Source organism: Natator depressus, chromosome 1 (genome assembly GCF_965152275.1).
Source record: "Natator depressus isolate rNatDep1 chromosome 1, rNatDep2.hap1, whole genome shotgun sequence".
Lineage (NCBI taxonomy): Eukaryota > Metazoa > Chordata > Testudines > Cheloniidae > Natator > Natator depressus.
This window is the reverse complement of record NC_134234.1, coordinates 254,063,272-254,080,168: the sequence shown is the minus strand read 5'-3', so window position 1 is coordinate 254,080,168 and position 16,897 is coordinate 254,063,272. Positions and strand designations below refer to the sequence as shown.

At 46.3% G+C, this 16,897-nt stretch overlaps 1 protein-coding gene across 2 annotated transcripts; it reads left to right on the top strand.

Annotated features, from left to right (window-relative positions):
• Positions 1 to 2,722: 2,722 nt before the first annotated feature.
• Positions 2,723 to 12,716, top strand: IFT27 (intraflagellar transport 27). 2 transcript variants are annotated; one of them, XM_074949925.1, is made up of 8 exons: positions 2,723 to 2,737; positions 3,225 to 3,346; positions 8,217 to 8,296; positions 9,595 to 9,654; positions 11,000 to 11,059; positions 11,701 to 11,818; positions 12,138 to 12,247; positions 12,435 to 12,716. In XM_074949925.1, exons 2-8 carry the CDS (start codon positions 3,313 to 3,315, stop codon positions 12,531 to 12,533), a joined length of 561 nt encoding a protein of 186 aa, XP_074806026.1. In that variant the 5' UTR covers positions 2,723 to 2,737; positions 3,225 to 3,312; the 3' UTR covers positions 12,534 to 12,716. The 2 variants fall into 2 exon arrangements, with proteins under 2 accessions (XP_074806026.1, XP_074806033.1); XM_074949932.1 differs by lacking the exon at positions 9,595 to 9,654.
• The last annotated feature ends 4,181 nt before the right edge of the window (positions 12,717 to 16,897 follow it).

Genomic DNA, 16,897 nt, shown 5'->3' with positions numbered 1-16,897 from the left:
TACTCCTTTGACATGGGCATCAGTGCATATCCTGGCTGTCCAAGCTTGGTTTTCACTCCATTCGCTGCTAGGTTTCTTGGTTTATATCAGAGGTGGAATCAGCCCTTCCAAGGGGCAGTATTGCCAGTCTGGACAGTTGCCTCCTTGAGCGAACTATTCCTAATGTTTCTATTTTCTTGCCTGTTGCTCCTTCAATGGATTGGGATGTTAACAAACCTGGCAGTTTGGTTGCCTTCAGTGGGTCTTCTGAATTTACTTTTAATAGCTTAGGCCATAAATCATTGCATATACTTATGGTAAAGATTCATCATTTTCAAACACCTGTTGATTAACAGATATGGTGTGGAGAAGAGAGCTTCTGATGGCAGTTTTTCCGGTCTTGGGGGAGAAATGGGAGGTGGGGGGGAGTGAATGGGGAGGGTCTGGGGGGAAGAGGCAGAATGGGGGCAGGGTCACAGGTGAAAGGGGAGGGGCTCCAGACTTGGAGCTCTGGCCAGGGCCAAGAGCACCACTGCAGTCCCAGCCCCAGGCCACGGGGAGGTGAGAGCCGTGAGCTGGGGCAGGGCCTCTGCCAGAAGAAGCAGGGCAGGGAGTTAGCCTCCCCGAGGGGAAGCTTCACCCACCACCTATGACTAGGCCATAGCTCAGCACTTGGACCACACTCATGGGAGACCCCTGTTCAAATCCTCTCTCCCTCTAGCAGAAGAGGGAATTGAACCTGGTTTTCCCACATTCCAGGTGACTGAGTTGGCTAAAAGTTATAAGCTCAGCTCCTCCTCCAGCCATTTTGCAGGGTGCAAGGTAGGCACCTAACTCATTTCTGCAAGAAACAGCTTGGGTGCCTAAGACACCTTACTCCAGGCAGCGGGTTCTTCTTGTTCGTGGATCACTAAGCAGGGATAGGCACAACCCCTGCAGCCCAGATTTAGGCATCTATCCTTGAGAGAGGGGCAGGGTTTAGGACACACCCCTCTCATCAGCATCTCCTATTGGCTTGCTCCCCGCCTAGTGTGCTGGCTTTTGTGGATCACATTCTTGGCACCTGCCTCTCCCCATTCATTGCAGAGGGAGCCCAAGGGCTTAACTCAGGCTTTGTGGATCGCAGTTTTGTTCCTGGGATTTTCTAAGCGCCTCAAAATTAGGTGCCACGACACTCAGCATTGTGACACCTAACTCGCTGTGTGGATCCCACCCACCCATCCGACTTTTATACCATAGAAACACATGGTATACATGTCAAGACAATCAAAAGTGCGGATATCACAGTCACTAATTTCTCTGGCTGCTTCTCCCACCCTATAATCATCTCTCTTTCCACCAGTTCTCAGCCAGCTAGCTTTCACCCATGCCTCAATCTCTGTTAGATACTGAGTAAGCAATCCTACTGCACAAGCAGGATTAGAACTTGGAGAGAGAGAAATATGGAGTTAGGCATCATAACTCGTACTTCCTTACTAATGGCCCTGTCTACAGTTTGTACAAAGGGGTGACAAAATGGAATCTCACAGAAGTCCCCAAGACAGCCCTTGACCAGCTGAACAGCTGTGTAATACAACCTCTGAGATCAAACAAAAAGAAAGGGAAAGCGCCACTCTAAAGTGAGCCCATTTATGCATGTAGCTGCATCAATAAAACCTATGTCAGCCCCTGTAGACCACTTCAGATGCCTACAGGTGAATCAGTAAATACTCCATAGTCAATGGTATCAAAGGTAGCTACAGATCTAAAAGAAACAACAGGGATACTTGATCTTCCTCCATCACCAAGAAGAGCTCATTAACCAAGACCACCAGTTCAGTCTCTGTACTATACCCAGGCCTAAGACCAAACTGAGCAATATAATCACACCCTTCTCCTCTTTCTCACTGGGGGTTACCTACAGCGTGGGGCACCCGCTGCCCCAGCACTGGCTTGTGGCTGGCTGTCCCCGCCCCCATGGGGGCTGCACTCCCACACGCAAGCCCAGGGCCGGCTGCAGAACCCAGGGAGAGCACGCGCAGCCCCAGGCACGGAGAACAAGGGCCGGAGGGGGCCGAGTTAGAGGGAAGAGAATCGTGCGCATGCGCGGTTAACTCGGCGTTTAGTGAAAGAGTTGCGTGGAAGAGCCCATCATGTATTGAAAGGCGTACGCAGTTAAAGTAGTTTTTTCCCCTCTCTTTTCCCCAGGACTCTGCCAGGAAGTTGCGCCTCATTTTGGTAAGTACTGCTAGTCCGCATCTTTCTGGCAGTCGCGTTTTTCCCTAACCCTCCCTATAGAATAATTCCGCCTAGATAGTACAGGCCGTCGTGATCTGTCCAATCAAAAAGAGGGTCCTGTAAATGTTAGAAGTTGCTAGGTAGAAACAGCTTGCGCGCACGCGCACACACCAAGAACTGCAGCGGTAATGACTTCATCGCCTGCCTCAGGCCGCTTTTCCCTCGCAATGGGCGGGGCATTTCTTTTGATTGACAGACTCGTACCCAAAGACAAGTATATTCCTGAACCAATGGCCTCAGAGTATCGGGGTCTCCGCCTTCCCAAAAGCTGGAGCCCAATGAAAGGGAGTCAATAGCAGCCCGAGAGGCCGGTGGATGGACAGCGCCGCCAGCCAATCGCGTGTCACAGAAGGGGGCCGCCCCCCCAAGGAGGGCGGTGGCTGGGCGAGGGCGGAGCGTTGCTAGGGAAGCGCTGGTGGGGAGGGCCAGGGCCAGGGCCAGGGCTGCGGAGCCTGCGACGCTGGCCGAGTTCGATTAGCTGGTGGGGTCCGCGCTTCCCTTCTGCACCCCCCCCAGGGACCTGCCTCCCACATCTCAACCCCCGGCCTCCTTCTCTGCACCCCACTCCCCTGGGAGCCCGCCCCCCCTCCCTGCACCCCCTAGGGACCTGCCTCCCGCCTCTCCACCCCCCGCTTCCCCTTCTCCACCCCCTCGCCTCGGAGCTGCCCTCCCCCTCTCAGCACCCCCCAGGTACCTGCCTCCCCTTCTGCACCCCACTCTCCTCGGAGCCCACCCTCCTTCTCTGCACCCCCCAGGGACCTGCCTTCCCCCACTCCACCCCCTCCCTCGGCACACACACACACCAAGACCTGCCCTCCCTCTCTGCAGCCCCCCTGCCCCATTGGGACCCGCTCCCCACCACCACCACCACCATCTGGGGCTTTCAGGTCCCACCTTGCCCTGGTCCCGCCTGCTGATTCGCCCCTGCTCAGCCCTTCAGTGATTGTTTAAGGCTCTTTTCCCCACAGGCTCCAGCACCCTCCCCTGAGGCAGCCATCATCACCGTAACCCCCCCCCCGGGAACGGTCCCCGGTCCCCCTCGTGGCAGCACGGAGCATGGTGAAACTAGCTGCAAAGTGCATCCTGACAGGTGAGCTTGTCATCTAGAGTCCAGTGCTTAATTTGTGCCAGGACTGAGCCCCGGCACCTCTGGGTTCAGCCTTCATACCAATTGTACATCAGTTATAAATGTAAAATAATTGCTTGACCTCCAGCACCTCTTTCATTACAAATTAAGCATTGCTGGAGTCCATCTGGGGTTTGCTGTTCCATCTGACCCAAAATAATGCGTCAGCTGAGGGGTTGAATAATGGCCAAAATGGTCCAATGTTTTAAAACACTGATTTATGAGAATGATAATGAAAGACAGCAAGACTCTGTGATCTCCAGGAGCCCTAGATACTTAGACCTACTTGAAAAAAACAAGTTACTCAGCTGAATTATGTTGACTCCAAACAATGCAATAAATAATTGCCCCAGTAGTCAAATGAAAAAGCTAGACCACCACCTGCAGGAGGGCATTCTTGCTGGAATAGTTGACAGTGGCCAAATACTAGGCAATCAGCTGATCAGTGAATTGATGTTTATTTAACCAGTCAATTGACCAGTTTGCCAAGCCTACACCGATCTCTCGCCATGTTGTTATTGTTAGCTGTTATTTGTGTTATGGTAGCAGCCCAAATGTCCATTAGGCGAGATAAGGACTGCATTGCACTAGGTGTTGTGCATGCAAATAGAGACAGTCCCTGCCCCAGACATCTTGCTGTCTAAATAGACAAGGCAATAGACAAGACATAAGGTGGAATGGGGCACAGAGAGGGGAAGTGATTTGCCCAAGGTCACATGGCAGGTCACTAGTAGAGCAGTGAACAGAGCCCAGGTTTCCTGACTCCCTGTCCAGTGCCCTGTCCACTAGATCAGAGTGCCTCAACAACACTGCTTCATTTTGTACAGCAGCCTTCATACCAATTGTACTTCAGTTAGACTGTTGTTAAATACAATTGCATGAAAAGCAGAAAGTAACAAACTAAGAGGTACAGATGAGGAAGAGGATGTTTTCAGATGAGATATTAAATATGATGGCGAGCCAGTGAAAAAGAAAGATGCAGGCTCAAAGAGAAAGTTCTCTTCACAACAATGGAAAGATGATATGACAGGAAGGTCAAGAGAAGCAGAGCGGGGAGCCAAGACCAGCTTCATGAAATAAGCTGGAGCATTTCTATTAGTGCTGAAGGAAAAAATTATGTCAGGAATAAGGATGATTACAAACAAGAAAAAAAATTATGATGTTAGTCTAGTTGCAAATAAAAGAAAGGCAGATGTGTCCAAGGAGGCTGCTCTTGCTCAAGAGAAGCACAAGTTGATCTGAAAGAAGCTGAGGTAAAGCTGCAAGTTTGTTTGACCATGACAGACTGTGGAAGTGTTGAGAAGTATGTACAGTTGAATACTATCAAGCATAATAGAAGCAAGACATCTTATGTAGAGATAAGAAAGGCATAGGTGTAGTTTCACTTCTATTTTTTTTGGGGGGGGCAGCTCCAGCCAGGCCAACAAGGCTGTGCATGGGGGGCAAATTCCATGCCTGCTGAGGCTTGCAGGTTGAGGGGGGGCAACACCCCCCATGTTTCCCCAATTTATGCCCATGATGAAAGGGCCTAGGTAAAAGGAAAGATTCTCGCTTCCCTCTGGCTTCAGGAACCTCCAAAGCGGGAGGGTCTTAACGCAGGAGAGGAGCCACTACAGATTAAAGGGGGAAAGAGAACACAATTAGGTAGGAGCATAAACATCAGAGGAGGGAACAAAAAACTCACATGTACCTACTCATCTGAAGGAGAGAGTGACTCACATGGCTGAGAGTTGCACTGAGGTCAAGGAGAATGAGAAGAGAGAAAGAGTGTTCATTAGCAGAAAGAAAGAGATGGTTAACTCTATGATGGACATCATATAGTTATTCATTTGTTATTTCCAGGGAAGATTTACGGTCAAGAATATTGTTGTGTAAGCTAATTGCAGAGAAAAGGGGAAGGTTAAGGCTAGGGCAGTAGTTAGACAGGGTGAAGGGAGTGTATTTAAAGAAGGTGGTAAAGAGTATTTTGGGGGGTTTTTTTGTTTTTTTTTGTTTGTTTGTTTTGTTGTTTTTTTAGAAGAATGGGGAAGGTACTGGAGGCCAAAGGAATTAGTAACATTAGGAATAGCACAGGGAGCAATGGTGGAAAGATAGGACCAAACTAAAGGAAAAAGGCAGGCAATGTTAAATTACTGTAATAAAGTATAATGATGGATTGGAGTGCAGCGAAAGAATGGAGCAAGGGAAGAGAAGAATGTCACTAATGGGGCATGCAGTGTTGTTGTTGGTCTCAGGATATTAGCGAGACAAGATGGGTGAGATAATATCTTATTGGTCCAGCTTCTGTTCCTTTTGTACCCTCTCAAAACAATTTATTTTCCCAACCCTGCTGCTAAACTATCCAATAATCCTGTTTCAATACATGAAATAGAATTAGTACTCAAAGGGCAGAGCAACAAATCAATGTACATAGTTTACTTTTCCAGTTACATTAAATTCAGGCTTAATTTTTCCTAAGAACTGTGTCAGCTGAGCCCAGGGTGAGAGAGACAAGCTTTAGAGCATATACAGAGCTTTTCTTCAGGTCCTGAAGAAGACTTCTGTGTAAGCTTGAAAACTTGTCTCTCACCATCAGAAGCTGGTACAATAAAAGCTATTATCTTACCTACCTTGTCTCACTAACGGGGCAATCAAACTGAAAGAAGACACCAAATTAGATAAGAATTTGCACTGAGAGGTGGAAACAAAATAATTTTCTGCAGTTTGGGACAGGGTGTAAAGAAGCATCATGTCATGAAACAAGGAGGTAAAAATGGCAACACCCATTTTTTCATGTTCTCTCTGTATATATATCTTCCTACTGTATTTTCCACTGCATGCATCCGATGAAGTGGGTTTCAGCCCACGAAAGTTTATGCCCAAATACATTTGTTAGTCTCTGAGGTGCCACAAGTACTCCCTTTTTTTTTTTTTTTTTTTTTTTTTCTGATACAGACTAACATGGCTATCACTCTGAAAGGAGGTAATGGTCTATTAAACTATGCATTAGCCTCCCCAGGGAAATAATAGACTGGTCAAAGCACTAGAGAACATACTGTAGGGAACAATCCTGAATTGGTCAAGGCTGAGCTAGATCAGCAGTTCCCAAACTTTGTTTCATGTACTGCCTTCTTAAGAAGTTGTGAAGTGAACTCCATGAGCTAACAGGGCGTTTCCATCTTAATTTGTGGGCCCAATTCAGCCCTAGTATAAGCAGATACAGCTATCTATATAATAGGATTTCAAGATTGTGACTCTGAAGCCTAGAATGTCTGCTGAGTCAATGTGAAGCAAAGGAAACAGCTACAAGCATGGCTGAGAGCTCTTGTTCAGGATATCACCAGATTCAGTCAGCACTGTTCCCTGTGAGAACCAGGTGGAAAGTTGGAGTCCAAAGGTTCTGTGGCAGTCCGAATGTGACAGCTAATCAGAGAAGGTGGGAGTAACAACTACTTGGGGTAACAAGGAGGTGGAGCAGGTGTGAGCGCAAACTTCGGGAACATGTACAAATAGCACCCTTGCTCATTGCAACACAGCTCATGAAACAAGAGCTCCATTTTCAGCTTTTTTACACACATGACTACGAAGTATACCCATGCAATAGCATAGGCTTTCAGCTACTAGTATGAAATATATTTACTGTAGGCCTAAATTTGGCTTATGAGTCTGAGCAAGAGTCATCACTACCCAGAATAGTCTTCGTGCTCCAGACATATGTGTAGCTTTCCCACTCTGCCTCAAAACACAGTGTGTACACGCTATGGTAAGGTCAAAATTTACCCCCTTCCTGGGTTCAGATTTATTAACAAAGTAACTCAACACACAATATTAATTCCAGGCTTGGTTGCTTCCTAGAATCCCTCCTTATGAGCTGTTCAGCCTAGACCTCTAGACCCTTTGCACTGGGTAGGCCAGCACAAAGGAGATGGAAAGTATGAGTATATCCTGTGGGAACACCAGGATAGCTCTATGCCAGCTTCACAGGAGGTCCTGTTGTAGAGTGTATTCCAAGGAGTATACTGTGCAGTCTTAAGATCCAGCAATTCGGTGCCACTGCTATGGCCCATAGGGACTGTTGCAGCAGGAGCCTAAATTAGGGCAGCCCAGGGGGATAACCTACACTCGGGGGCCAAACCAGCACCTGGCATTCCCAAAATAGGGGCAGCACAAGCCATCTCCCTACTGTTCCTGCACCCGGCTTTTATGGGTATGAATCAGGATTTCACTCGAGAGAGTGACACTCACTTCCCTTATGTCCAGGATGGAGCTAACAAGCCACCTGCAGCAGGAGTTGCTTAGCATCTCCCAGCAGGGGCAACACCTGCTAAGTGGGGGAGGGTTCATAGGAGAACACTACCACCCTCTTGCAATTCTCCAGTAGCATGAATGACCTGATCGTCCCACAAACACATTTGGATTTTGGGAGATTTGTAATGTTGAGAGGAAGGTCTATCCAGACCCTTCTCCTCTCCTATTCCACAGTTTTTGTCTTCACATTGAGAGATGCCTGAGTAGGTTTGGGAATCTTTAATTGTCCCATGCTAGAAAGGATACAGGGCTGACCCGTGAATTTCAGAACAAATGGCAAGTCTGCCTTTATGTTTATGGGCCTGTCAGCCATGGATATCGCAGACACCTAAAGCCAGCTCTGCACATGCAATAGCAACACTCATTTCACAACTTAGACAATTGTCCTATTGATTTTTCTGGCTTTCTTGCCTGTAGTGACTGGCATGGGTAAAATTGCAAATGCAGGTAACAAAAAGCTCTTTTGAGGATTTGGTGGGAATGGGATTGAGGGGAGGGGAAATGAGATTGTCCATCCAAGACTAAACAAAGTGCTTTGGCCATGCAGGTGACTCAGCAGTAGGGAAGAGTGCCTTGTCCCAGATGTTCTGCAATGATGGAGCTCATTTCCAGAAAAACTACACACTGGTAAGCTTTGTGGGATGATACATGCAGGACAGGGATTGAAGGAGGACACCGGGCTCAATCTGCCATCAGGTGACTTCTCTAAAGCTCCATGAGTGAAGAATGGGAAACTCCAGGCAGGATGAATTATTGAGGGCTGGTTTTAGCTATTGACAGGCCTTTACACTGATGCATTAAAGGGGGTGTCTAGTAGGGTTTTCTTTCAAAATACTTAGACACCAGGCTGTAAAGAGAAGCTGACTAGCATCATAGTAGATTTCCATATACCTAGGGAGTTGGCTTCAAAGTTTAACACACAGTAAACTAATTGCAATAGTTTCCTTCTGTATCAGAATCTTCACAAGCTAGTGTGGTCTTAGACAATTTCCCATTTTCAGGGAGCTCCAAGGGAAAATGGTTTGCTGCAGGAGGAAGCTGCTTACTCCAAGTAGAATATCTGAGTGTGGAATGTATGCTCTTCACTATACAAACACGAAAATATGCGCCATGGCCCCAAGCTATTGAAATCTAAAGAAATCATTCCGAGAGGAAGAGGGTGCAGTTTTCAGCCCTTCTATATACAAAACATTAATGGTGATAGGTGTATAGAAGCAGGATGAAAAATAAGTCCTATCCTATGTATTATACATTGAAATAAAGACCAAAAGGAAAACTGGATAATAGAAATAGAAGAGACAAAAAGGAAAAGAGGCTGGGGGAGGGGGAGAGAAAGTGGAACAGGCATAAAAAGAGGACCCCCGAATCCTATGTGCCAGCTACAGCAAAGCACCTGTGAAGGATCACATGGTCAGTGCAGAGGATTCAGAGGGATGTTTTGGAGCAACCAAGCAGAGCGGAACCAGTGAGTCTTGACCCAGCTCTAGATCTGAAGTTGTCAACCAATATCCTGATATATGAGTAAATTTCCAGAAGCTGGTTCTTTTCCATCGCCTTTCCCCATGTGAGCAAGTCTCTAGGGGTTGACAGTAAGATTGTAAGAAAGTTTAGAGAGAGAAGGTCCTGAAGAAGAGCTCTGTATAAGCTCAAAAGCTTGTTTGTCTCACCAAAATAGAAGATATTACCTCACCCACCCTGTCTGTCTAATATCCTAGCACCGACATAGCTAGAAAAATACTGCCTGCAACATGTAAGAAAGTTTGTCATTAGGACTCTAGGAAGTGTTATTGTGAAGTTGGTTCTCCACAGTCTCAGTTTGATGGGATTCTGGTGATCTAAGATGATTGCTGCACCCTAGAGCATAGTGTGTAAGTGGACAGTCCTCTACAATCCCTGCTGATCAATGTTCTGGTTCTGCTTGACAGACGACAGGCGTGGAACTGTTGGTGAAGACTGTATCTGTTCCAGAGACAAGTGATAGTGTGGTGAGCCCTGCTGTGTCACAAATAGGGACAGAAGGAGATCTTCAGAACACAAAGTCCATCTATTACGTGGATGTCTGACATATCTTATTCTCTTGGATGGACTCACCAGAGCTTTACGTGGATATTAAGTCGGAAACCTGATACACTGATCATGCGCTAAGATAATACAAATAATAAATTAAAATAATTAAGCACACTAGCTGATTTTTTTTCAGTGATAACTTATTTTTAAAACATACATGTTTACATATTCAGCAGCAACATGACTTCTTAAATTGAAGCTCTCACCAATCCACTTAGGGCCCTGCACTGCCATGTAGGATACCCAGGTATAATTCCAATTCCCCCAGAACAGTGGAGACTGGGCCCTATCCAGACTGCTGTGTGTTAATGCTCTGCACTACCATTAAGATATAGGTGTATTCAGGTTAGCATCCCAGTCTCTTGTTCCACAGATCTAGTTGGAGGTCGGAATGGAGACTGGGCCTGGTGCACTGCAGGGAAGACCTTTTCGCTGTTTATGCAGGAAATCCAACTACTGCTTTGCACTTGCTCTCTGGGCTAGGTGCACTGTGGAGGCTGTGAGCTTAGCCACTGGGGCATCAGGCTACTCTGCTGTGGTTGAACAAGAAGCAAGTGTGACAGCTTCTAGTGTACACCTCCCAAACCCTTCCCCAAATAGAATCATAGAAATGTAGGACTGGGTGGGACCTCAAGAGTTCATCAAGTTCAGTCCCCTGTGCTGTGGCAGGACCATGTTAATCTAGACCATCCCTGACAGGCGTTTGTCCAGCCTGTTCTTAAAAACTTCCAATGATGAGGATTCCACATCCTCCCTTGGAAACTTGTTCTATTTCTAACTACAAGGGTAGTTAATCAAGTTTTTTCCTAATATCTAACCTAAATCTCCCTTGCTGCAGATTAAGCCCATTGTTTCTTGTCCTACCTTCAGTGGACACGGAGAACAATTGATCACCGTCTGCTTTATAACAATCCTTAACATATTTGAAGCCTGTTATCAGGTCCCCGCTCAGTCTTCTCTTTTGAAGACTAAACATGCCCAGTTTCTTTAACCTTTCCTCATACTCAGGTTTTCTAAACCTGTTATCATCTTTGTTGCTCTTCTCTGAACACAGTACTCCAGCTGAGGCCTCACCGTACCTAGTAGAATGGGACAGCTACCTCCTATGTCTTACAAACAGCACTCCTGTTAATACACCCCGGAGTTATATTAGCCTTTTTTGCAACTGCATCACACTGTTGGCTCATATTTTGTTTCTGATCCACTATAACCCCCAAATCCTTTTCATGGTCTTCCATGCGAAAACCTTCTTTCTGCTTTCAGGAACTCTTCCTTTTTGACTCAGCGGGCAAAGAACTGTTTTCTGAGATGATAGAGAAACTGGCAAGTATCATGTAGTAGTCCTCTTGTTCCTAAAGAGGGGCTTTTGCTGTGAAAAGGATCTGAGCTACCCAGTCTGGGAGATGTAGCAAGCCTTGGCCTGAGTGGAAGTGGGAGAAATTCCTCTCGGTTACTTATGACCCCTGTTCCTTTAAATCTTGAAACTTGGAACAATACTGTAGGGAATCTGTTCCAAAGGAAAGGAGGTGGGATCCCAGAGGAAGCTCCTTTGGCTCTTAAAAAGAAATGGGAATACTAAACTGAGATAACTGTGGATGTTTTTTATGGGCGTTTTTAGAGGAACTTCCATTTTGCCAATTCTAGTATATCAGATTTTTGTCTTCAGCCTGATCTTTCTGTTCCACAGAGACTCTGCCTTCTGTTGGGACACAGAACTTCCCTTGACTTCTCACACTCCAGCAAGTGTGTCCCTGTCCCCACCTACATTAGGGACCTTTCCGTTGTATCATCTAATTTTGATGCATAGGGTCAGCTAATTGAGCATGAGGTTCCATTATGTCAGACTCCTTTTATTTCTGTCCTGGAATGTGTTTCCCGTACAGACACGTCTTCTCTGGAGATGTATTGGCAATTGGCCACATCAGTTTAATTAGAGCTGACAATATCTCTCTCTTGATGTACAGTGGGAGCAGCCCAATGCCCTGTGTATTGTGTATGATGTCACCAATGAACAGTCTTTCAACAACTGTGCCAAGTGGCTGGAGAAGCTGAGGGCACGGACACTTGGAATGCACCTTCCAGGTAGGAGATGGTGAGATTCTTTGCACCCATTCTCATGTTTTGTAGCAGCGTCTTTTCCCCATTGAGATGTGGCATAAAGCATTATCTTAAATCCAAGCCAGGCATGGCTTCCTCCAACTCACCCGGTCTGTGAGTAAAACAGACCAGGGAAGAGCATATTCCAGGTGATTCCCTTGCCGTCCTCTCTAGCACCTTCTTTAAGTCTAGCAATCCAATTTTTTTCCTCCCGTTTTCTAACTCACCTACCAGGTTTTCTGGTATTTATTGCTAACAATTCAGCATTTCTGTTTTCTTTTCCTTTGTTTCACACTTTTTGTAGGTGTCTTAGTGGGGAATAAAACAGATCTGATTGGTCGACGAGTTGTGGAGCAGAAACGGGCACAGGAGTGGGCTGAGATCCATGGCCTGCAATACTGTGAGACATCAGTGGTGAGTGTCTTCTCTCTTCTCCATCTGTGGAAGTGGGCGTCTTCTCTTTTGGAGGCTCTGTTACAATCCTTTATCATTTAATCCACTCCCAGTATCAATGTGGGATTTTTTTATCAAGCAGTTAAGAGTAGAAATAGTTCAATGCTTCCTCCGTCCGTTTTTCACAACCTCTCTTCTCTCTTTACAGAAGGAGATGGAGAACATCGAAGCCCCTTTCCACATACTGGCAAACTCATTCCACCGTCTCTACAGAGAGAAGGTGGAAACCTTTCACTCACTAGTGTGAGGGCCTTGGGTATAGCAACTTGCTTAGCCCCTGTGGGGTTTCTTTTAGTCCGGAAACACCCTGATGCCTAGAATCCCACAGCCTGGAAGATGGAGAGAAAGTGAGAGATGGGTTGTTGTTTTTTCCCCTTGTGACCATTTCCTGACCATTTAAATTAAACCAGAAATAAATATGGGGAAAGGCAGCCTTTCTGAGGTTGAGACCTGGTGTTTCTTTCATGTCTCCTGACGTGGTTTTCTTCTCCATGAAAATCTGTTGGACAGTTGGGAGCTACAGAATGGAAATTGCCATCCTTCTGCTTTGAGATTGCCCTGTCTGTTTCCTGCTAGAAACACGGATCAGATGATTGGGTGGGGCTTTGAGATGGGGAAGGAGTAGGGAGGCTAATGGGACATGTTTCACATTGGACAGCCCAGCACTGACATATATCTGAAGGGGGTAGGACTGAGGAGGGCCTTGCACCTGGAAAGCACATTCAGTAGCAGGGCTGGAATAGACTTTGGGCTCAGAGTCTGTTGAGATGTGTCCAGCAATTGTGGCATGAAGTATGACATCTGCAGGGATTCTTCTTGACTCAGGAATGGTTCTGAGATGTGCCTACAGATTGGGGCTTGGCTTACGTTCCCAGGTTCATCAGCTTGGAGCCCACTGCCCTGCTGATGTAGTTTGTGACCCTAATCTATGTTTCTGACTTCTCAGAGTCTAGTTCTTACTCTGACTTGGCTCATTTTCTCTCCCTCTTAGAAGCTGTCTGGCTGCCAGGAGCTTTTCCTCTGTACCTTTCATAACTTGGTAATGCAGTGCCCTCTGCTGGTCCCAGGTCACAAACGTGCCAAAGAAGATGCCACTGTGTTGTAGTGAGCAAGAATTGTGCTCCTATCTTCCTTTCCAACCTCCCAGATCAGAGCCATCCCTTGGATAGGGCAAATCAGGGCAACCACTCCAGGCTCTGCACTTGGTGTGATTGGCTGGCACGGTCACTCCCGGAAGAGATGAATCTGTCACTTCCGCCCTGGACCCCGCACCCCCCCTAGGGATGGCCCTTTATCCCGAGGAGGAGTACCCAGGATTTCAAATAGATAATTTCTCCTGCTCTCTCTCCCGCTCCCCCTGAGCCTGCCTTTGTTTTGTGTGTTTGGGATGTGAAGGGTGTTGCTAAGTAAATTCAGTAGTGTCACCTCCTTACGAGGTCCAGTTTTCCAGTCTCTTGGTCAAATGAGAACCTCATTTTGTTGTTCAATTTTCACCATCCATTCTCACATTTCCTAGCTGATCACTTGGTTCTGATATCACTAGTGCAAACAGGACACAAGAGGAGAAAGAGGCCGCCTGGCTCTAAACTATTGAGAGTCAGCAGAGCGACTTGTCCAGGTTGAGGTTTGGTGTTACGAATTATACCCGATAGGTCACGCACAAGAACTGCTGCGAATTATACCCGATAGGTCACGCACGGTTTGAGTCTAGGCTGAGGCACACGAACAAAGTCCACAACTGCAGAGTTCCCAAAGATACTAAGTTTATTACGCTCGAGCGTGGTGCCCCCTTGCTAATCAGGAGGGGACCCCGCATGCAGGTTATACAAAGATTATATACCTTTTAGCAAAGCATGTTGCCCTCATGCATCAGAAACTTTAGCTAATAGACAAACCCTTCCCTTATCTGCCACCTATCCCTGCTAGGTGCATTCCCCATGCTAGACCATTACTTCAGCTACATTACATGGTCCTAAAGCAATCCATCAGTAGCCTTTCTTATCAGGATGGGAGGCTCACATCAAGGCCAGGAGGCAGGGAGTTAGGAACAGACAAAGAACAGAAACTGGGAGTCGAGAGAGGCTGGAAACAAGGGGGAGGGTTTTCACAGGAATGCAGTATCTAAGGAACACTCCTCTTGGTGCATGATGTGCTTGCTTTTAGACAATGGTGGGCCCCAAACCAAAATGGAGTCACATATGCTAACTTTTCCTTAACATTGGTGTGGGGAGGTGCAACATCTCTAGGTAGAATTCTTATCTCTGATATAATACTGATACAGCATGTGTGAGAACCCTTTCAGATCTCCAGTGCAAGGAAATGCACTGCAGTTAGGCAAAACATCTGTGCAATTCAAGGTAGGATGTAGCTCTCTTCTTCCAGAAGAGGGTCAATTGCAGAGATTCTTGTCTGCTTCCAAGGTCACAACATCTTCCCTTGGCTAAGGGGTGCTGATTTTTCTGGGGTGTGCACTGAGTCATTTCTCTGAGACAAGCTTTCCAGGAATCTCTGCTCTTGGTGGGTTGGATGTAATGCATCTAAGTAGGAGATGTGGTGGCAGGAGCCAGCCACCTCCAGCTGCTGTGAATAAGATATAATTATTTTTAGTACTGTGCTGAGTTAGTCAAAGAACTTTAGAACTAAAGGCTCACTTTGATTTCATGGCTCCTCCTACAGTTTTACTAGTAACGTGCTTCTGTTACATGATGGATCTTTTCATATTAAAATATTTTGCCAAGTGTGTCTTTGTCACCTGTGGCATGATCTATGGAGGATTAATACCTTGGGGATGGGAGATAAGGGGAAACCCATGTGATTTTTATCTGGGAATGACTTTCTGTCTGCCCCAGAAAAACCTGCCATAGCTCTTAATGACTGAAGAAGAGCTCTGTGTAAGCTCACAAGTTTGTCTCTCTGACCAACAGAAGTTGGTCCAATAAAAGATATTACCTCACTTACCTTGTCTCTCTAATATCCTGGGACCAACACAGCTACAACACCACTGCAAATAGCTCTTAATAAACAGTCTGTAAAATGGAGATGGGTGAATGTTTTTCACTGAATGAAAGCAAAAGCTGGAGAATCTAATTAGAAGAATGCTTACGGTGCTGATTGGTGATTTATAAGGTAGCTGCTTCTTACAGGTTAGTGAAGAAAAATGTATCCCATTCAGGGAAAGATGTATTGCCTGAGAGTGCAAATGTGTAGTCTAACTAGCTAGCTGTAGGGATTTATCTGCTGCCCCTTTTGCTCTTCCCACAGGCCCTGTCTAGAAGAAGAAAACAGGTTGTGTTTAAAACATGGTGCCTAACCTGCTTCAACACACATTTTGAGCACTCATGTAGACATGATTTAATGTCTTTTAAAATGTTTGCTCGTCATGGTCCTCCAAAGGGAGGAACTTTGGTTTGACTATATTCAGCTAATGCGTTTCAAAGGCATTATATCCTGTCTGCTCTAGTATTTTAAAACATGTCAGCTTATTTCCCTAGTGTAAACATGGCCCAGTTGGGGAGGTTGGTATTGGCGTGGAGAAGGGGTGCCTGAGAGCTAGGTGGTTTGAGGGTTTGTTGTGGCAGGGAGGCTGTGGATGCTCAGTATGTCTGTGCATGAGGGTGCTTGGGGTAGCAAGGTGAGCTATGGGGGGAGCCTGGAGCAGCTGGGTGCATGGGATGTGTGAGGAAAGAGTCTGGGGCCCATATTGGGTTCCTCACGCCTTCTGTGATCACGGTCAAACCTACATTCCTCCCTCTGGAGGATTGACCTGCCGTCACCTCTTTCCCATGGGTTTTGTGCTCCTGTCACAGTTCCGTGGCTTGCGTTCAGAGGGGAGAGCAGTGAGCAGGGCGACAGAGAAATGCCTGCTGAGCAAGAAACCTTGCTGTCTCCCTGCAACTCTACCGCTTCCTCCAACTGTGCAGGACTCAGTTCCCAGAGTGGATTGTGAAAGCCCAGAACAGTGCCAGCCAAACCAGGACAGCTAGAAATTCTTCAGGGTAAAAATCAAATAATCCTGAATGTACCAAGTTCCCTTCAACGGTACATAATCCTTCAGTCTCCTTTTTCCTATCTGCTTGCATGGCTGAGCAAGCGCTTCTTTTTCTTCAATCTCCCCTCTCAGCTTCCCAGTGGCTCATTTTCATAACCCTGTTTCACTGAGCCCCTCGTTAGCTCTTTCGCCTCTCACCTTAGTATGAAATATCACAGGTTGTTTGTCATCTGTCTTTGTCATTTCCCCAGAAAACCAAGTGGCATTGCTTCTCAGCAAGGTTAATGAAAGAAAAATCTGGAGTTTTTAGACCAAACCATTTTGGAGAGATGAGCCGAAAATGGTTGCACACATTTTCAAACGTGAGCTTCCAGTAAAATTGAAAAATGTTAAAACTCCTGATTTTTCACCAAACTTCCCAGAAACATTCTACCCTGGAATAAGCTGCAGCATGTAAAATTTCAGGAAGATCAGCTTCTCTTGCAGAAGCTAGTGGGAATGTAAAAACTGAGCTTACAATGAGAAGTTTGCCTTCAAGCTCAACAATGGAACAGTCCCTGCTGCTCTGTAATAAATGGTTGAACACCCTGAAACAGGGAGGTCAGAGCAGATTCTTCAAGACA